We start from the raw sequence: 21,865 nt of genomic DNA, 5'->3' as shown, positions 1-21,865 counted from the left end.
ACAGCACAGTACTCACAGACAGGTTTTTCAAGTGTCTCTGAGCAAACTCCCTGCCTGCTCTCCCAGGTGAGACAATCAGCCCTCAACACAAGGCTTATATTGGCCACCCTCAGGTGGGAACCCAATCAAGCCTGTTACCAGGCTGCGAGCACCAAAACCTGGAGTGGCCGTGGGTGGAGCCCTCCCTCTCTTCTCACCCACAACCCCCAGGTCCCAAACCGGCTTTTCAAAAAGCCGAAACTCAAGCCTGCTACACTGCAGACTTTCTCCTGGGGGTTTAAAACACAAAAGACAGGAATCTGGGACAAATGTACCTGCCACAGACCACTTTACCAGTGATCCTATCACATATCCCCCCCCCTTTGTTTCGACCTGTGGGGCGGAACAACTGAAGCCCACAAACAATGAACGCGTGACAACGCGTCCTCATTGGCCAGCTGGCTTCCTGGCCTGTGTTCCACTGAAAATTTAAAAGTTTGTAACGCCAAGAACCATCTTGTAATTCTCGCATTACTGTCCTTATTTTCAGACATCCACTTCAGAGGGGCATGGTCAGTGATCAATTTCAACTTTCTTCCGACCAAGTAGTATCTGAGAGCCTCTAACGCCCACTTTATGGCCAACGCCTCCTTCTCCACTGTGGCATAGTTTCTCTCATGTACATTCAACTTTCTGCTAAGATAGAAAATAGGATGTTCCTCACCCTCCTTGTTCTGGGACAGGACCGCTCCTATACTTACTTCTGATGCATCGGTTTGTACTATGAATTTCCCTTTCAAAATTAGGAGTCATCAGGACTGGTTGGGAACACAACGCTACTTTCAACTCCTGAAAAGCTTTCTCTGCCTCAGGACTCCATTCTACCATGACTTTTTGTTTGCCTTTGGTCAGGTCAGTCAGTGGAACTGCCATGGTGGCAAAGTTGGGTATAAACCTCCTGTAGTACCCCGTAATTCCCAAGAAGGCTCTCACCTGCTTCTTATTCAGAGGCCGTGGCCAGTTTTGTATGGCATCAACTTTATTGAGCTGAGGCTTTATCAGGCCTCTGCCAATGGTGTATCCCAGATATCTTACTTCCTCCATGCCTAGACAACACTTTTTTGGGTTGGCTGTCAAACCTGCCTTATAGATGGAGTCCAACACTGCTTGTACCCTGGATAAGTGAGACTGCCAATCAGGACTATGAACGACCACGTCATCCAGATAAGCAGCCGCATACCGTCTATGGGGCCTTAGAATCCTGTCCATCATTCTTTGGAAGGTAGCAGGTGCCCCATGTAGCCCGAAGGGCAACATCTTGTACTGAAACAAGCCCTCTGGCGCTGAAAAAGCTGTCTTTTGTTTGGCGCTCTTGGTTAACGGTACTTGCCAATACCCTTTGGTTAGGTCAAGAGTGGTTAAATACCTTGCCGTCCCTAGTCTCTCAATCAGTTCATCCACTCTTGGCATCGGGTAGGCATCGAATTTTGAAACACTGTTCAACTTTCGGAAGTCATTGCAGAAACGCACACTCCCGTCGGGCTTTGAAATCAACACAATGGGACTTGACCATTCACTATGTGATTCTTCAATAGCCCCTAACTCTAGCATATTTTTAATTTCTTTCGACACCGATTCTCTTTGTGCTTCTGGTAACCTATAGGGCTTTAGATTAACTTTAACCCCTGGGTCAGTGATGATGTCATGTTTAATGACCGAGGTTTTCCCAGGTACGTCAGAGAACAGCCCCCTATTTCTGATCAGAAACTCCTTGACCTCTTGTTGTTGAATTGCCGACAGGGTTTTTGCCACTGTCACTTCAGGAACTAAGGGCCCTGGACTTACTGGAGGGTCTCGGACGGCCGACAGTTGCGTTCTATCTTTCCAGGGCTTTAACAGATTTATATGGTATATCTGTTCCGGCTTTCTTTTCCCTGGCTGGTTAACTTTGTAATTGACCTGCCCCACTCTTTCTAAGATTTCAAAGGGCCCTTGCCATTTAGCCAAAAGTTTATTTTCCACAGTGGGAACCAATACTAACACTCTGTCCCCAGGAGCAAAGCTGCGTAACCGAGCATTGTGGTTGTATACCCTCTGCTGTGCCTGTTGAGCTTGTTCCAGGTGCTCTCTCACTATCGGCACTACCGCAGCAATTCTCTCCTGCATTTGAGAAACATACTCAATCACTGTTTTGTAAGGACTAGACTGCCCCTCCCATGTCTCTGTGGCAATGTCTAGTAACCCCCTTGGGTGTCTCTCATACAACAAGTCGAAGGGTGAAAACCCGGTGGGTACCTGGTAGCGTAATCCATTATGACCAGAATATACTGGTGTCCCCTGGCAGACTTCATTAAGGGTCCAACCAAATCCATCGCTATTCTTTCAAACGGCACCTCTATGATAGGCAATGGAACTAGTGGACCCTTAAAATGTGGCCTGGGAGCATGATACTGACACTCAGGGCAGGATGCACAAAAGTCAGACACCTCTTTATGAAGCCCGGGCCAGAAAAACCTCTGCATTATTCGCTCAGTGGTTTTCTCTACCCCTAGATGGCCTGCCGTTATATGACCATGGGCCAGATCCAACACTGTTCTTCTGTAGGCTTTGGGAACTATTAGTTGTTCCACAACATCTTCCCCCTTCTTAGTCACTTGATATAACAAATCCTGCCACATTGCCATGTGGGGATAGGACAAAGGACTATCAGGGTCTACGGGTTTACCATCAACTACTTTTACATTCTCCCTGGCTTTTACCAAAGTAGGGTCATTCAACTGCTCCACTGCAAAGACCTCTCTTCTGACCTCTAAATCAGGCAGACGATCACCTGGCCCAACAACACTTCCCACCTCAATGGAAGGCACATCAGTTGGCGGGCCACCGTCACGCTCCGCATTCTCTAGTTCGCCAATCATAGTAGAAAAAGGGAATAACTCTGACTCAGAAGAAACTCTCTCCTCCACTACATCGACAACCTTCTCAAATGGATCGGGGTTGTTCACCTCTGGAACAAAACTGCTTTCACACAACTTCCAGAAGTGAGCAAAGTCTCTCCCCAATATTGCATCGTACATCAGACCATGTACCAAACCTACAGAAACTATAGCAGAACCACATGGTGTCTCGATGTTCACCTCGGCAGTAACATAATATCGAGTATCCCCATGTATGCAGGTCACACCAACAGTTTTCCCCTCACGCCGCAAGGGGTTCACCAGCTCAGCTTTTATAAGTGTCACCAAGCTACCAGAGTCTAACAGTGCCTCTACTCGGTTGCCATCTACAGTGAGTACACACATGTGCTTATCAGTCACAGCCTGCCGGTCAGCCGTACAGGCTATCTGTGCAAAGAAAGACCCCCTGCGGTAGACATGAGCAGTATCACATTGCATAGGTTCAGTTGTAAGTGCACAATTAGCGGCAATATGGCCGAAGCCACCACATCGGAAACACTGAGTCATATTAATGTCTAGTCGTTTATGGGGCAAGAACCTTCCCGGCCTGGCAGGCCTGTCTCCAGGTTCTACACCCTCAGTCTTAGGTACATTCCACCGCCCAGCACCCTTCTCCCCTGGAACAGTCTTACCAGTGGTCTGTGGCAGGTACATTTGTCCCAGATTCCTGTCTTTTGTGTTTTAAACCCCCAGGAGAAAGTCTGCAGTGTAGCAGGCTTGAGTTTCGGCTTTTTGAAAAGCTGGTTTGGGACCTGGGGGTTGTGGGTAAGAGGAGAGGGAGGGCTTGCAGAGGGTGTGCAAATGGTGGAAAGAGCCTCCTTTTCCCGTCCAGTGTTGGGAAGGTCAGGTATCGTAACCGCCACCACACTTGGAGTCTCCTTGGGGATCTGTGATATCTTCTTAGAACGCACAGTTCTTTGCTGTGTTTTTGCCAGCTTAACTCTTTTGATTTTTGTAGCGGGAGGAGGGCTTCCATCGTCATGTGAAGCTGAACCACTAGTCATGAACATAGGGAAAGACCTTAGCCGTTCCTTGCCACTCCGTGTCGTAAATGGCAAATTGGCAAGTTTACGTTTCTCCTCAGACTATTTAAATTTATTTTTTAAGGTAATTTTCCTGAACTTTGTCATTTGGGATTTTATATGCCCTCTACTATGACATTGGCCTTGGCAGACGATGTTGATGGCATGTTATCGTCTATGTCATGACTAGTGGCAGCAGCTTCAGCACTAGGAGGAAGTGGTTCTTGATCTTTCCCTATTTTATTTTTATCGGAGAAAGTTTGGTCCTCCATTTATGTGATATTGATATATACGTGCGGCTAAGGCACACACAAACACAGAAAAATAATAAAAAAATTTTGGGTTGGAGTGCACTTTGGGGGTTACACCACCCGTCAACATATGAGTCATCATATTAAAAATAATAAATCCAACTATAGGAAGGTAGTTGCGATGTTGAGACATGGATTTGATGTAGTGGTTTTTAGTAATTATTGATATGTTTGTTTTTTATCAAACTACTTAAATCATTCTTCTGTCTATTTTTATAAATATATATTTTTTAACTATTTATATATAGTTGGATTTATTTTTAATATGATGATTTTTAATGGATATTGAATCAGAATGTATTAAAACAATGAACATCTGTGAGTATTGGGTTTTGTAATCCATCATATATTAGTATGTACTCTATTTGGTCTTTTATGTCTATTCTAATTGTGTGCAATATGATGTTGAAAACACAAATTGGATGATAAATCATTTGTATGATTAATGAGAATTAACTAATGTTGATTGTAATTAGAGCACTTGTAACCATTTATGTATCATTATGTATTATATAGTTTTTTAAAACTTTGTAATATGGTTGTGTATGCGCCTGTTTTATTATATGAAATTTTTTGGGAATATTAGGAATCAAACAATGTTGATTAGTAATTAAGAGCTGAGTATAAAAGTCGATCGGTTCTAAGAATAAGCCACACCCCTTGATGAAGTCCCGATGGTGACGAAACGCGTTGGGCGTGGCTTGCCTTACGGAGGACGTGGTGACATCAAACGCTGGTCCCAGCGAGGATTTCCCTGCCTGACATCCGTGCGGCAGCACGGCGTGGATCTACTGACCAGCCCCGTGATAGACGCTATATGTCGTGGAGACAAAGGCGGATTGAGGAGGCTGAGTGACATGCCATTATATTCAGTTTTAAATGTATGTGAGCTATGCTTTTTTTGATTAAAGTGTTACCAGTTTACTGATATGTGCACTCTCCCTTTCTCTTTTGCATAAACCCCATTTGTGCCTGTGGTTACTGACTTTTGGGATGGAGCTGCACTGACTACTAAAAAGACAATCTCATTTGGGACTGATATTATCATTGGATACACTGGACTTTGTGCGCATGAAACTATATTCCATATATATATATATATATATATATATATATATATATATATATATATATATATATATATATATATATATATATACGGTTCGTGATTACACTCAGTTGTAGTATTCTTTTTTTAATAATTTTAGTATTTCACATATATATTTTCCATATGTATGCACTAATTGCACTGACAATTATTATTTATTTCTAGTCATATTTATTGACTTCGGACACTGTACACTAATATATCTATTTAATTTTATTTATTACTGCCTAAAAACATTGTCTATCATACTATTTTTATATCTGAGCACTGTTGTCGCTATATACCAAGTCCACTTAAAACATGTTATATTATAGAAGAAATCGGCGGCACTCACAGGTCATGCAATGTAATTATTGCCCTTTATATAGTGCCCCCAGTGGTAGTCCCTACCCCCCCCATTGGCAGTGCCCCTATTAGTAGTAGTCCCCCCACCCCCCCCCTTGTAGCACCACTAGTAGTAGTGCCCCCAGTGGAGGCCCCCCCTATGCATTGCCCCTACTAGTAGCTTCCCCCAGTAGCCACGCGTAATAAAAATAAAAACACTTACCTGAATCCCCGCTGCTGCTCCTGCCACCGCCATCCACTTCTCCATCTGTCCTCCCAGGCCGACCCGCTCGCTCTGCATTATGGGAGAGACGGAATGACATCTCTCCCATTACCCAATGCGGGAGCCGGAAGATGGAACTCATGAGTGAGCTCCAGCTAGACTCCGGCAGTGGGCGCAGCAGTCAATGAGAGTCTGGCAGACTCTCATTGGCTGCTAATTAAAACAAACACACTGCTGCCGGCGCCGGCGGCTATGTGTTTGTCACTGTGTAGTACTGACCGAACTCTGTCCGGTCAGCACTACACACGCGGTGCAGCTGTGTGTAGTACATAACTACAATACATAACATTATGCAGAAACTGCAGTTTCTACATAATTTTTATGTTAAAAAAAAATACAGCTTGATACAAAGACCCCAAAATGTGTTACTACAATGTACATAGGAAAGTATTGTGATAGAAACCACATTCTTATGTTTCAAGGTCATTGAGTGATTCTGGAGATAATAGGGGGGCATATTAATTCTAGACTACATTTTCTTCTGTTTTTCAGGTGCACAACTGTTACCTGGTATTCCATACCTAATCTAGAAAGCCTGGTGTATCTGCAGCCATTTCCTATCTCTTACGATGATGAATGTAGCACATAGAAGAGCAAATTCCTTATTGGAGCTGTGCTTCTAAGGTTAATACAAGGGATCGCAGAATATGGTGAATACATGCACTGAGACTGCTTTTATGCTGGACAACCTGTGCTTGGTAAGGATATTGTGTCTGCTGTAAACCATTGTGTAATTCTTGAGAGGCTGTCTTGGGGAAGTAATCTGTCCAACATATACCATATGCATCTTGGTATTTCTACTACAACCCCTAAAGGTTCTGCCATGACCTTGGAAGCAGACAATTCACATGTGTCTCGAACTACTGTAACAGACGCAGACGCTACAGATCCTGTGCTACAGGAGGAAGAGCTGGACAATGTTGTCATCTCTGCTGAAAGCTACAAGTACTTCAGCACCCCAGTACATATAAATAGTAAAGAGAGGTCTCTTTCTGATTTAAACCCACAAGAGGATCCCTTGTGCTACAAAAGCTTCTTCACCAAGGAGTGTGATGATATTGTTCATCAACTACAAGGCAGCGAAACACGAGGATGGAGTGTAGGCAAAAGAAAGCTAGAAGAACTTGAGATTTCCACAATTGAGGCAGAGCCAGCTCCTTTCTACTGCACTCCCAAGTCTGTTTTGGATGATACAACATGCAGCGCCAAGAGAAGGAGAATTACTAATTCAGGTGAGGATGGTGACTCCATTAAAGCTGTCTATATTGTATCTGCTGTAAATATACACATGTACTAATTTGTTTACTCTGCAGGTGGTTCTTAACCTCAAACTCATGAAAGTTTATTATTGGCAAAGTATGGAAAATTGTAAGTGTTGGGGAATCTATCAAAATTAAATTTACCAAAAATCTTATTTTCTTCCTACTTCATGGCAGCCATTACACATCCCCTTCCCCTAATATTAGACAGGAAGCTTTTTCCCTACCAGTTCCACTCACTCTGGACCAAATTCCCCCCCCCCCCCCCTCCCTATCCCACCTTTGTCTTTTTCCTGTCTCTAGTTAGAGGGGAGTGAAGGAAGTTTGTTTTGTTCTAAAGGGACTTGCCTCATTTTATTCCCAGTAGATGCACCTCTGGTAGCCACGATCTGGAGGAGGGTAGCACCCTGGGGAGAGGCTTGTCAACTAATGGACCCTTGAGCGCATCCGATGTATTCCGGTGCTGCCCCTGCTACCGCTGCAGGTGTCCGGCTGCTGGCTGTCCTTGCCCACGTGGAATTCAAGGATGAACAAATTTTGTCTTGATGTACTATTCCTAAAGTTAATTCGGCTGAGGTTGTTTCTAAAACTACTGTCCCTTTAGAGGATGGGGAAATTCTAATGGACAGCATGGATAAAAGAATTGAAAGTTCTTTAAAGAAATTGCATAGCTCTACAGCAGTGTTCCTGAAGCCCAGTTTTGCAATAGTATCAGTATCCAGAACCTTGAGATTATGGGAATCTAGTATGCAGGGTTGGGGTATGAAATGCCAAAGGCCGGGAAGCCGTCTGACTAAAGCCCGAACGCTGAAGATCCCAACTGGGGCTGGTAAGTAGTCCCGTATTTGTATTTAGATGCCAGGATTTAGTCAGACTGCTTCCCGACCGTTGGCATTTTGACTGTATCCCAGTATGCATACAATCTAGAAGAAAAAATGTAAAGGAATTATTTATACCACTTTCACATTGAAAATGAAAATCCCAGGTAATTCACTTTTACCTGGTAATTTGCTGAACAACCCGGGATTTTTCCCTGTGTGAAAGGGTCATCCCAGGACTAAATTCCCGTGTCCCAAATCCCTGGTTTTTTGCAGGGTCGGGGGCCTGGGTATTTAGTCCTGGGATGACTATTTCACACAGGGAAAAATCCCAGGTTGTTTAGCAAATTACCAGGTAAAAGTGAATTACCTGGGATTTTCATTTTCCTGTGTGAAAGAGGTATTGGACAGAAACTGGCAAAAAACCTGGCAGGCAAAATGCCAGGTTTTTTGCTATTTTCTGTCTGAAAGTGGTATTACAGAGCAGTTTTTCTATTATGAATAAAGCTATTGAAGATCTGTGTGAAGCTTTGATTGATTTGATAGTTTTTGCAAAAAAAACCTGACTGCAGGAGTGATGGCAAGAAGAGATTTCTCGCTGTGCTCTTGGGCAGCTGAGATCCGTTTAAATAAAATAAAAAAAAAGGCTGGTCTCCCTACCTTTTGAGGGTTCCCTACTTTTTGGTAATGGATGATGATGGGAGGTAAATATGTAAAATTACCTCAGGATAATTGAAGTAGGTATCCTATGCCATCTGCGAAGCAGCAGTGTAAAGAAGCCAGAAGTTATAGACCTGGGCGGCAATAAAGTGGCAGATACTCTGCAAGAATGACGAGACTATAATTTTGTCCAATCCTACAGGAGTGGCAATCAGAGACTATGAATGCTACAGGATCCCGAAACGTGCCAGTATTCGGCAGACTTCTGTGGTTCACCAGTCAGTGGAAGGAGTCTATTTGAGATTGTTAGCTTCTTTAAGTAGTGTCCAAGGGATACAGGTTAGAATTTTTGAATATCCCTACAACAGACACATTTGTGGAATCAAGGGTTCCAGAGTCCTCTTTGGAAGTAAAAGTTTTAGAAGACAGCATAAGGAAATTGATCAACTCAAAAGCTGTGGAAGTTGTCCCGTGAGCAGAGGAGAAGAGAGTTTTTCTATTCTACAATTGTTTTAGTAGAGAAAGCTACAGGAGGATTCCAAACCATTTTAGATCTGACAATTGAACAAATGTGTGAGAGTAAAGAAATTTCATATGCCCCTCCAAAATGGATTTCAAGGTTTCCATAAGACAAAATGATTTCCTAGCATCAATAGATCTAAAAGATGCCTATTTTCACGTTCCAGTATGCAAAAAATATCGAAAGTTCTGAGATTTTGCGTTCAAGGAAAACCTTTCCAATTTACGTGATCATCAGTTACTCCCATACCTTACCAGATTTTCATTCCAACCAATCAACTAGTTGGATGGTTGGATGTAAATTGGTCTAGTGTGTGGCCAGCTTTACACATGAGCTAGCAGCAATGTGAGGGAGTGCAGGTTGATTATGTTTATTTATACACACTCCCAGAAATGTAATGACAATTGCAACATAAATTCATAAGAGTGTTTGGCTGCTTGACCTCTCACCCTCATTGTGTACAAATAGTGTTCCCTGAGGTCACATCTTACACAGTAACGTTTAGGTATTTATTCTACTGAAGACTTCCTCACCCGGTTTCCCCATACTGATGATGGCGTGTATGGCGAACTTCTATGTGCTTTCAAGGGAGAAGGAAACTGCAACAATTTAAATAAGAAGGAAGCAGCTTGTTTTCATGTATAAATCAGGAGTGTATAACTTATGTATATCACTTCAGCAAGAAGGATTGGTGAACTTCAAGCAGTATGTTTATGCCTTGTCAATTCATTATGCTTTGGCTGTTTCAGAAGCCCACCTTGGAAGTCATGTCCTCAGTGGGGCAGTTGCTTGACTAAATAAGCATATATCTATATAGGTGTGTGTGTGTGTGTGTGTGTGTGTGTGTATATATATATATATATATATATATATATATATATATATATATATATATATATATATAAAAAATTCTCCTTCATCCACTAGGGGACACTGGAGCTCAAGACAGTGGGGTATAGATGTGGTAGAGTAGAGCCTGGCACTGTAACTAATTTAGAAGTGACTGGCTCCTCCCCCTCTACGCCCCATCAGCCCCAGTTTAGGAATTGTGCCCGAGAGGGGCTGCACTGTGGGGCTGTCTCCAGCCCTTTAGTATTTTATTTATTTCTAATAATTTTACTGTGAGGACAGGCAAACTGCTTACTGCGGAAGCCTGTCTGCTAAGTGGGAGCTGCTGGGAAGGGGCCACATGTCTACTTCAGTCTGTGTCCAGTGCCCTGAGAGGGGGGCCCTGCTTTGAGACACCTGTGTCTGTGAGGCCCGCCACAGCTGGAAACTGCTTGTGGCTGGGTTACTCACCTGCCCTCTGAGCCCAGTATCCCTGCTGCAGCAGTAAGTGTAAGTATACCACCGCTCCGGAGTAGTCAGGAGCAGTGGAGTAAGACTGAGCTTGGTGACACACAGCTGTCACCATAGAATCGAGCAGCTTGCTCCCTCCTTCAACCTGAAGTGGGTAAGGAGAGTGGGCTTATTACAGTCACTATTGACTGTTTCTACCGGGCTTTGTGATAGCGGTAAGATCCCCCCCCCCCTCTGTTAGCATGGGAGGGTGGTTTTCACAGATCTGATTCCCTCCCCAGCCTAATGTACTGTGCTGGGGGCGCGGACTACCATGCCAGCATTTCCGATCTCCGCTGCACCACGTACCCTCCCGCTATGCATTGTGCAGGGAGGAGGCTTCAGAACTTCCTCTTTGCTTGGCGCGCACCCCGCCATTTTCTCCATAACACTCCGGCGGGGCTCAGATCAGTGTCCTTAACAGTGCCGTGCTGGATGCATACAGCCACCAGCTGTCAAGTGTTCTCTGCCGTGCCGGTGTCCTGTGTGAGAGAGGCATTAGCACCTGATTCAAGGGTTCAATTACTCCTGTTCCTGGCAAGAGAACCTAAAATGCAGAGCCGGCTGAAAATGCTTTCTCATAGGGCTGCAGTATACATCCCCCTGCAGCACAGATGCCGTTTGAAAAGTAATGCTCCGGCATGGTATCCTCCCTGACCTGGGTTCAGATCCCACCAGGTTTATAAATCTATTTATGGTGGAGGTTTAGAGCGAAGGCTAGAGCCGACGTTTCTGTCCCATGTGAGACCTTTGTCAAGGTTCAAAATTGCTACACAATGTTCAAGCCATCACCTTCTTGACAAAGGTCTCACATGGGACTGAAACGTTAGATCTAGCCTTTCATATGAAACTGGTGGTATGTAAATAAAAGGATGTCTTATCTTTTGCAATGGTGAGTGCGCTCGCAGTTTTTGTACGCAAGTGGACCCCAGATTCTTCTGATGGTTACATTGAGGCTGCACCCCAAACAGACTATATTGCTGTAGTGAATGCGGGTCTTATTGGAAAAAAAATAGATAGCTCTCTCTCTATCTATATCTCTATCATAATATATATACTATAAATAGTGTGTGTGGTCCCAAAATCTAGGATGATCGCACTCTCCAAAGTCACTTTATGCAAAAAAAAAAATATTTTTATTTTTACTGCTTCAAATGGCCACAATGTATCGTCCATTGGTGAGTCAACGTTTCGGTCCCAAAAGAACCTTCCTCAGGACATTAGTCAACAGTGGCAGCGTATCTATATACCAATAGTATGTATAACATGATCTGTGAAAAAAACAAACAAACACAAATAATACAGACTAAGCCTCTCAGGTTTCATAAACCACAAAAACAATACACACACTAATGTCTTAAATTAAACATGAAAAGATAAAATTGATATTAAATCAGATCCAGTGGTTGAAATTACCACTAAATCATTCTAAACACATAACAAGGACATAACCAAAATGTATAGAAAACGGAGAACATTGCACCCAAAACAACAAAATGAGTGATCAAACAAGATAAAATCTACATGCCATTATAAACACTCAAACCACATCCCTCACCTGCATACAAACAGCTGAACATGTGAAATACCTGATTAATGTAACACAAACAGCCAACAGGATACTGCTACTATAATCCAGGTCACATGATGACTGGCAGGATTCACCGGTCTATGGATAAAGCTGTGCGCAAATAGTGAATATTAATTAAGAAGTATAAACAGCCCCTCCAGAATTGGGAAGCTAAATAACATTAGATAGCACTGCAACCAAGCCGGTACTACAGTAGTGAGAAACCAACACACAGCGGGAACTTACCATTTAAAGACCAACAGATAGCCAGCATGTGTTCAGTGGCCGTGATCGCATACCCATTCAGAAGACGAGTGAGCATAGACAGTCGCGACTGCCCAGACTATAAACCTGGCTCACCAGAAGGTGCAATCACACGTGACCACTCCTCCTAATGCCCAGCATCAGACTGTGTGCCTTGGGAGGGGAAGTGCGTCATCAGCAGGGAAGCCTGCGTTCCAGCGTATCTAAGTGACACAGTGCTTGCGTGTCAGCTCACTGGCTAAAAAAAAACAAAACAAATTGTAGCCATATTTTATATATGGCTAATATTTAGGGAAGTGTATGTAGACATATCTGTATGTTTGGTGTATACTGCCAGGTATATATGGATAAAACTCTTGTGTGTAGATGTTATTTATTCAGAAAGGATTGTCACTGTAATATAGGTAAGTAGGAAATATATATATCGAATATATAAGAATATATAACTGCATAAGGTAAAATCTATGTAATGGAGTGCATTATATGTATTGTGAATATAAACATTGTAAGCATATTGGGTCCTCGAGGTAGAGCCAGTAGCAGTGGCATGAGACTACCTAGGAAAGTGCTAGAAATGGCACGAGCAGCTAGGTAGTCTATTAGTAATGCAGGGACAGGAGAGAAGGGTTTGTGCTGCTGACAGTTAGGGACTGGTCGCACGGCTGTAGAGTGGGGATATATAGGCGCTGGGGTGACTGTTAAGTCAGTCTGCAGTTCCCCCTTGAGCGCTCAGGTCGGATAGTCTCTCTGGTACCTCTTGACTATTAGTGACTGTTGGTGGCAGCGCCAGAGAGCCTCCGGCACTGAGGCCAGTGAGGGCTCTTACCGTGAGCTGGGAGAAGTCACTGCAGGACCTGCTGAGCTCCAGCGGGCCGCAGACTTTGTATCTGCAGAAGCGCAGCAGTGAAAAGGGGCGGTGGCTATTCTGGAAGATTCGGATGCTGGTCGTAAGCAGGCTGCCGTATCAGAAGGGTGAAGAAGCGGGAGTCTCCTGACAGGCAGTTGGAGGAGGAGAGCCATGACAGGCAGCTACAGAGGCAGTGGGCAAGGCCTCCATTCTGTCTCCCTGTACATCAGCTAAACAGTGTAACAGAGTTGCAGTTACAGGCAACTGTAGCCCTAGCCCACCCTTCATGATCAGCTAAGTCACAGCACAGGACGGAGCGAGTGAGTAGATAAAGAAAAGTACAAGCAGCCTTAAGTAGCCACAGTAGTCCACTAATTGCTCTGAACTCCGAGAGAAATATATATAGTATAGAAGCTGACACCCATACTGCGGACACTGAGTTTCAGACTAACAGGGAAAGGAAAGGATAAGACTAATGCAGTCATTGTATGGAGACAGAAGCTAATTAATGGTCTTTGTACTGCCCCGCACTAAGTGTCTGACAAATTTGGAGCAGCCGGCATAACCAATACTCTATCTTCCAATAATCCAGTCAGATGTGATCTGAAGAACTGAGTTTATTATTCAATAGAGGAACTTGCATGGATGTACATGGATCGATGCATATAAACAAGTGTGTGCGTGATGAGATAAGTGGTAAGTAATGGTAAAACTGTAAACAAACAAAAGCGATTACTATAGGTACATGGAAATGCAAGGCAAACATATACATAACATAGAATATGCAAACGGCATGAAATATACAGTATGCAAAGTATAGGCTGCAGTGTCACATAGTACAGCTAACATGCATTACTGACTAAGCAGATCTACAATATGATGGCACAGTTGAAGCTTAGAACTCACAATCGGATGCTGTACCAGGTTGAGCATATGTAATGATGACTGTCTGGGACCATGTGAGGAAAGAAATGGCTGCTTACAGCTCCTTTAGCCCAGAATGCATTGCTAGACTGCTAAAGCATGCTAAGAAGGTCAAAATGGATCAGATTTAAACTGCTGCTGTCCTGACCACTAGGTGGGGCTGCTAATGTGAATTAGTGTAACATAACAAACCCTATGCTGAAGGCATGACAGTCTTACATTATCATTTATAAAGGATTTGGGGGAGGAAAAGGTAGTTTGAGGAAGAATCACTTCAGGAATGCTTCTGGCTATCAGCCATCTTATATAAGAAAGAAAGACAGAATAATTTAGCTGTGTGTATATATATATATATATATTGCACTGGCTTACCTCTGCTGACTTTTATACAGTATGTAATTCTTCTAAATTTGTCAGTGTATATGGATATACATTTGCAGCAATATTTCTAAGGAAGACTGTGTTGAACTTTAATGGACTTTGAACTTCCTTTTACGCTGCCAAGTGATACTCAGGTGGTATGCTCAGGTGGTTCTGGACCTATTAAGGACCTTTATCTGATACATTAATGAACTTCATAGGCAGAGACTAAAATACTGAGCAACATTTTAAGTAGTAAAGTGTTAATGCACCAGTATTGTATGAATTACATTGTATGAATTACATGTACATGTACAAATTCATCATATTACACCATATAACTCAAACAGGGCATTCCTAGGCTAGCCCTATAACCCCTGCCTAGATGGAGGCACATATATTGTAAAGTATAGTATCTGGTAACCTAGGGTCTCTTTATAAGTTAAGGGAGAGAGGGTTACAAAACCAAAACTGGGCGACTTGCGTTCCACAGTGCCTAGGTAACGCAGCGAGAGAGAGCGCGAGAGAGACCCCTCTTTGAAAGGTAATAGTTTATCACTGGATACGACCAGCCAACATTTTTTAAGGGCCTTTTTGAGTGGTAGCTGCATGATTGTCATATTGAGTGATGAAAATTTGGCATTGCTGCTTAATAGGCCATCTCGCTGTAAATATCTTCTGCGCTTTTGTGAGACATCGCTGTAGGGTTTTCATCGTGTACCCTCTCTCAATAAATTTAATCCTCGTGACCCTTAGGTACTGTGAGATGGGAAGATTTTCATTCAATGTTGGTGGATGATAGCTAGTGGACCAAAGTGCCAATTTCCTATCTGATGGTTTCTGGTAGAGTGAGGTGTTAAGCAGCCCATTCACTTTAGTTATGGCCACGTCCAGAAAATTTATGGATTTGTCCTCTGATACATGAATCTGATGGGACTCGGTAGCGCATTTAAAGTGTTGACCATTGCTATAAAGGCCTCTTTAGTGCCCTTCCAAAGGATGAAATGTCGTCTATGAATTGATGAAATAAGATAATGCTGGAACTAGTGTGGTAAGATGAATTCGGTCTCATATCTCATTGTGTACAGATTGCCATATGACGGGGCTAGATTAGACCCCATAGCAGTCCCGGAAACTTGAATGTAATATGCATCTTTATAGAAAAAATGGTTGTTGTATAATACCAGTGTCACAAGCTCAATACGATATTCTGTCGGAATCAGAACGTCTTGTCTGTTCAATAGGATTTGTCGAATTGTGTTTATGCCATCATTGTGTGGTATGACAGTGTATAAATAATTTACATCCATTGTTCCTAGGAGGAAGTCATCACATGCAAGACTGATACCCTCGCTCAATATGACAATCATGCAGCTACCACTCTAAAGGCCCTTTAAAAATTTTGGCCGATCATATCCAGTGATAAGCTATTACCTTTCAGAGGCATGGGCCCCCCGATAATGGTGTTCAGGAGGGGTCCCAATCTTAAACAGTTACTCATGAGACCCACTGTCTATCCTAACAGCAAATGCTCCATCACTGACATTATGACCTCGAAACCAAGCAGCTTTTCATGTGATAATTGTATTACGTTTACATCCATGATAGTGGGACCTACGTTCCCCCACCCCCACTCTGGTAGAAAAATTTTAATTCAATATCATTTGCATTGCACACTTGACCATTTGATTTATTTTATTTATTAACAGTTTCTTATATAGTGCAGCATATTCCGTTGCGCTTTACAATTGGAAATTTATATCTTTCCCTGTGGACTATATTACGCGGGGTTAACATCAAGAAAATTTTGAAACTGCATGGCTAACCACAGGACATTTTTTGGATAAAAAAACATCAATTGGCAAGTCTAAAGTGCAAATTAATAGACTGGATTCCTCCCACGAGACTAGGTGGACACAGACTACAACTACTAAAGCAGCATGAAAGCTATTGGATCTATCTACTGGATACCATAGACCCTAGGGGTTTAAATGAGAATAATCCACTAAATGTATTTCTTTAATGAGGAGATGGATGTTTCCTTGAATACCTCCCGATACCCTTAGGTGTTTGCATGATTGTGTATTTGATTTTGATCTTGATTCATCTATCCCTGTATTGCTTCCTTTGACCTCTAGGTGTGGCACATATATTTATTTCTCCTATATTTATTTCTCCATCTGTAGGTGGGTGGCCGTTGATCTGTTCCTTCCTTCCCTTCCCTCTGCGCTGTGGAACGCAAGTCACCCAGCCTTGGTTTGTTTTGGGGTTTTTTTTAGCCAGTGAGCTGACACGCAAGTGCTGTGTCACTTAGATACGCTGGAACGCAGGCTTCCCTGCTGATGACGTACTTCCCCTCCTGAGGCACACAGTCTGATGCTGGGCATTAGGAGGAGTGGTCACGTGTGATTGCACCTTCTGGTGAGCCGGGTTTATAGTCTGGGCAGTCGCGACTGTCTATGCTCACCCGTCTTCTGAACGGGTATGCGATCACGGCCACTGGACACATGCTGGCTATCTGTTGGTCTTTAAATGGTAAGTTCCCGCTGTGTGTTGGTTTCTCACTACTGTAGTTGCGGCTTGGTTGCAGTGCTATATAATGTTATTTAGCTTCCCAATTCTGAGGGGCTGTTTATACTTATTAATTAATATTCACTATTTGCGTACAGCTTTATCCATAGACCAGTGAATCCTGCCAGTCGACCTGGATTATAGTAGCAGTATCCTGTTGGCTGTTTGTGTTACATTAATCAGGTATTTCACATGTTCAGCTGTTTGTATGCAGGTGAGGGTTGTGGTTTGAGTGTTTATAGTGGCATGCAGATTTCATCTTGTTTGATCACTCATGATGTTTTGGGTGCAATGTTCTGTAATAATTTTCTTTACATTTTGGTTTATGTCCTTGTGATGTGTTTAGAATGATTTAGTGGATTTTTCAACCACTGGATCTGTTTTAATATCAATTTTATCTTTTCATGTTTAATTGAAGACATTAGTGTGCGTATTGTTTTTGTGGTTTATGAAGCCTGAGAGACTGTTTGTATGTTTTTTTCACAGATCATGTTACACATACTATTGGTATATAGATACATTGCCACTGTTGACTAATGTCCTGAGGAAGGTCCTTTTGGGACCGAAACGTTGACTCACCAATGGACAATACATTGTGAATGAAAGACCATTAGGCCATTTGAAGCCATAAAAATAGAATTCTTGACTACACACCTATATTTTGATCTAACTGATCTTAGTGGCACGACGACAGATCCTATGGTGAGAGTGCAAGACTCGTGGAATATATACATACATACATATATTATACACACACACTAATGCTTCTCTGCCACCAGGGCTAAAGGTGCCCAGACACATACCGACATTTTACACGATCTGGCCGATTTAGACGAATCGTGACGACGAATCGGGTAAAAAAAAAAAAGTACAAATCGTGAGTTCTACTCTTGATCACGATGCCGATGCGCGTCCCCGCTCGTAGTACATCGCATCTTCTGATCTGCCGTGCTGTAGGGCAGATTAGCCAATCTGGGATACAATGTACTGGCTGCAAGATAGATCTTAAGTCAGATTGGACATTTTTAACTCCAAATCGTGACCACGACTGCCAGGGAGCTCCTGTGAAAGTTCATGAGGATATTGGGCAAAAAATCGTATTGTGAGCACATCTGTATGTGTGTGGGCACCTTAAGACACAAGGCAACTGTTGTGCATGCTATATATGCAGTATTCATGCTCGCTTCGGCTGCACATATGTCAAAATTGGACCCTCCCCTATACTCTGTGCTTCCCTTAGGTGGTTTAAGGGAATAGATAATTATTTGTGCTCGCTTCAGCAGCATATACTATGATTGTGACTACCCGGATCTATCCTACTCTGGAACGGGAGTATGCAGAATGTGTGGCCATCCCTGTTGCCCAGAATTAAAGCAGGGAAGCACACATCTCTAGCGCTGTGCTGTCTGGGGGCTTAGCGGTGGTATGGCTTACCCTATGACCCTGCTCGGAGTGGGGGTGTTGCGCAGCAGAGCTCCACCCTGGACAGGTCTCCCTCTTAGTACGCTAGAGGGCTCTGTCCGTTAAGAAGGGCAACAGTCAGGGTTTCTCTCTGCTAGCACAACTACCGGCATCCTTTTAAAAGGCACGCAATTTTGTGAAGCGTTACATGTAATCAACGTGTTTGTTCAATGCGCCCCACATGCACAGTATTTTCTCTGAAGCATTGCTCCCTAAGAGTCTATCTTCCAAAGGGGCTGGGGGTGTTTTTTGTTCCTAAGGCGAGCACTCCCCACAGCCCGCCATTTTCTACTGCTGCAGTATACTCATAACCTTGATAGCATCTGTTGCTACTGGCCCCGGGCTAATCATGCCTCCAAGCTTTAGACTAAAGCTATTATAGCCAAGGGGCTTATAGCGGAGCACGATATATACATCTCTCATGTATGTATATAGATGTATAGGTATACCTATAATTCCACAATTACTGATAACCAGGTAGTCTATGGACAAACCATGATCAGACCATTTTCGCCTCATCTTGTAAGCTAAGCGGGGCTTGTGTGCTCGCTTTGGCAGCATGCACACTAATTTTATAAGCTAGGTTTTTGATTGCCTAGTGTACAATAGTTTAGGTGGCTTTATAAACTACAGTACTATTCTGCAGCTTATATTGTGATAGTCACGATACCCTCAAACATTGCTAAAACTCTGCTTCAAGTACATGACCCAATGCAGGTCTTGTAGCTTTCTTGTATGTTCACACATCTATAAGACTGACTTGCATACTGTAGGTGCTCCTGGAGCACTAGGTGTCTAGGTTCAGCTCAGGCTGTTTTAAAGAGGGTGTTCTGCCTCAAAACACTTAGGTCTTGGGATATCTCATCACGACCTTGGACATTATTTAGTGTAGTTCTGTCCCCGTCCGCTTAGATCTAAGGCGCCCCTTTTCGAGGGGCCTATTATGTAAAACTGCAGTAATTGGCTCCAAAACTGCACTTGGTCAGTACCCGGTACTTCCAAGACACTAAGAATGCAGTATTCTAAGTACTATATAAGCATGCTGATCTCCCGGTGCAGGAGTCTCTCTGTAAACTTACTCTGTTGGTACTAGCTACTTCCTTTCAAAGAGATTCACTTCTCATGCAACGATGTATATGTATGTATGTACGTACCTGTGTGTATATAATTATATATTCTTATTTTCGTAAGAATTGAGAAAACCGGTTTAAACCCCTAACTGGGATAACTAACACATTCTATATCTGATGTACAGGTATCCTTCTCAGTATGGCATTTGTATATTCTCTATATGGATACACATCCCTAATGGAACACTCAATAAAGTCATAGAATGCGGTCCTGTTGTATGACCTTAATGTCTCCACTAACCATTCTGCTAGTTTTCTACAGTATTTTCTACTGCAACAGTTCCAGGCTGAAGTCCGAGCTCTAGAGCATTGGGTCTTAGGCCACCGATGCTACTCTTTATTCCTGACAAAGCGGGTTGCTGTGAGATGGAAAAGGTCAGTGATATTCTACATGGCGTCCAGAGGGCTTCTAATGCCTCAGAAGATTCTCCAACCGTTCTTCTCCCTTCCGCACCCTAGCTGCTGTTCTAGCAGTCATTCATCCTTTTCGAGGTACCTGTTCACATTAGTTGGCTCTACTCCTTCAAGCTTTCCTAGCGTGTGGGTTCGTTGTTCCAGCATAGTGATTAGTGATGCTACTGTACTAGAATCTGTTGGTATGCTATATTCTGGAATGTGGTGCATCTATGGGCTAGCACATAGGTTTACAAAAGATTAGTGTGACAGTCACAGGTTCGGTTCCCATGATAGCAATGTTCCACGTTGTTTGTTTTTACTGTCCTGTGTCTGTTGATACTTTCATTATTCTGACAGGTACCTTCATGGTTGTTCTAGTGCTCTCGCCTCACTGTATAGGAGGATTTATTGGGTAGCTTGCTATCCTAGGGTGGCTGTTGCAGTTGTGATTATTAACAGCTAGGGTATCCCGGTGGTTTTCATGCCATGTTCGGGCCAGAAGCTGATTCTGTCTACACGCTTTCATCATGTTGGAAGTCATCTGATGGGGTTGACTGTTTGTTTGTTTTTTTTCAGGAGCAGTGGTCATAGGTCTTCGCCTGGACTATCTTAAGGGTTCCAGTTGCTGTTTTATTCCTCTGTTCCAGAATGAGTTGTCCTGCTGCCTGAAACTCAGCAAGGACTTGTGGTCTCAATCCTCTCGATATCGTCTGTCTCATGACCAGTGAGATCTCCACTTGCTGGAGACTTCTACGATTTGACCCTTCCTCTGTTAAGGAAAAAAAAAAAATCTTGGTTGGACCTCAAGAATGGTCCTGGTCAACTGTTCAGTATTTGGCTTTGGCCTTCATGTATACTCTTTGTTAGAGTAGTCTGGAACAGGATCGGCTCTGTATATCTGTATAATTATACATATAGCAATATACTTTTGTTTACGCGACTGTTGCTTCTTCCTGTTTTGAACGTTGGTATGATTTTCTCGAGTTTTGTTCTCGTGTTACCGCCCTCCTCCTATGGATTCTTGTTGGGGCTCTCTGCTACCAACGGTCCGGGTTGGTTTGTTTTTTCAGCTGCGATTACGGTGTTCTGCCTATTCTCATCTGCTGTTATCCACTGGATAGCCATTTTCCTAATCCATTCGACTCACGCTGTATGTTGTGGAATTTTGTGTTCAGCAAGGAGTTCTGGTTGTCTCCTGTGCTCTACGACGCTTGGTCCTCAGCTCTTGCTTTTTTATTGGGCCTACGGTTCTTGGTAGTCCCTGTTTCGGTTTGGCTGCGGGGTCAACAAGTTCTCAGCGATTCCCACCCGGGATGTTAGCTTTGCGACGTCCCAACTATCATGAGCTCCAGTGTCCCCTAGTGGATGAAGGAGAAAAATGGATTTTGCTACTTACCGATAAATCCCTTTCTCCAATTTCGCTCGCAGGGGATACTGGATGCCCGCCCAACGCTGCATACCTGCCGTTTTGTTGGTTCATTATATGGTTGTGTGACTGCATATGTTCCCTGCAGTGTGTTCCTCTGTTCTCCTTCAGTTGGTCTTGTTCCGTTCTGTGGACTTCTCCTTCTGCTCATTTCCTGTTGTCCTCCGTCTCCTCTCTGGCTCGGTTTCATAAACTGAGGCTGATGGGGCATAGAGGGGGAGGAGCCAGGCACACTTCTAAATTATACTGCCAGGCTCTACTCTACCACCATCTATACCCCACTGGCTTGAGCTCCAGTGTCCTCTGTGGAATCTGAGAAAGGGATTTATCGGTAAGT

The 21,865-nt window shown here is 43.3% G+C and overlaps 1 protein-coding gene across 3 annotated transcripts in view; it reads left to right on the top strand.

Annotated features, from left to right (window-relative positions):
* The window catches only part of LOC148436253 (uncharacterized), a 125,163-nt gene that overhangs the window by 76,877 nt on the left and 26,421 nt on the right, over positions 1-21,865 (top strand). For 2 of the 3 annotated variants that reach the window (XM_088465125.1, XM_088465124.1), the window contains exon 2: positions 6,477-7,216. In XM_088465125.1, the coding sequence (XP_088321251.1) occupies positions 6,766-7,216 (451 nt within the window). In that variant the 5' untranslated portion in view covers positions 6,477-6,765. The remainder of the gene's footprint in view (positions 1-6,476; positions 7,217-21,865) is intronic. The other variant, XM_088465126.1, reaches the window with a different exon arrangement.

Source organism: Taudactylus pleione, unplaced genomic scaffold (genome assembly GCF_031769625.1).
Source record: "Taudactylus pleione unplaced genomic scaffold, aTauple2 ptg001865l, whole genome shotgun sequence".
Lineage (NCBI taxonomy): Eukaryota > Metazoa > Chordata > Amphibia > Anura > Myobatrachidae > Taudactylus > Taudactylus pleione.
Note: the sequence above shows the minus strand (reverse complement) of the source record. Positions and strands in the feature narration are given on the sequence as shown.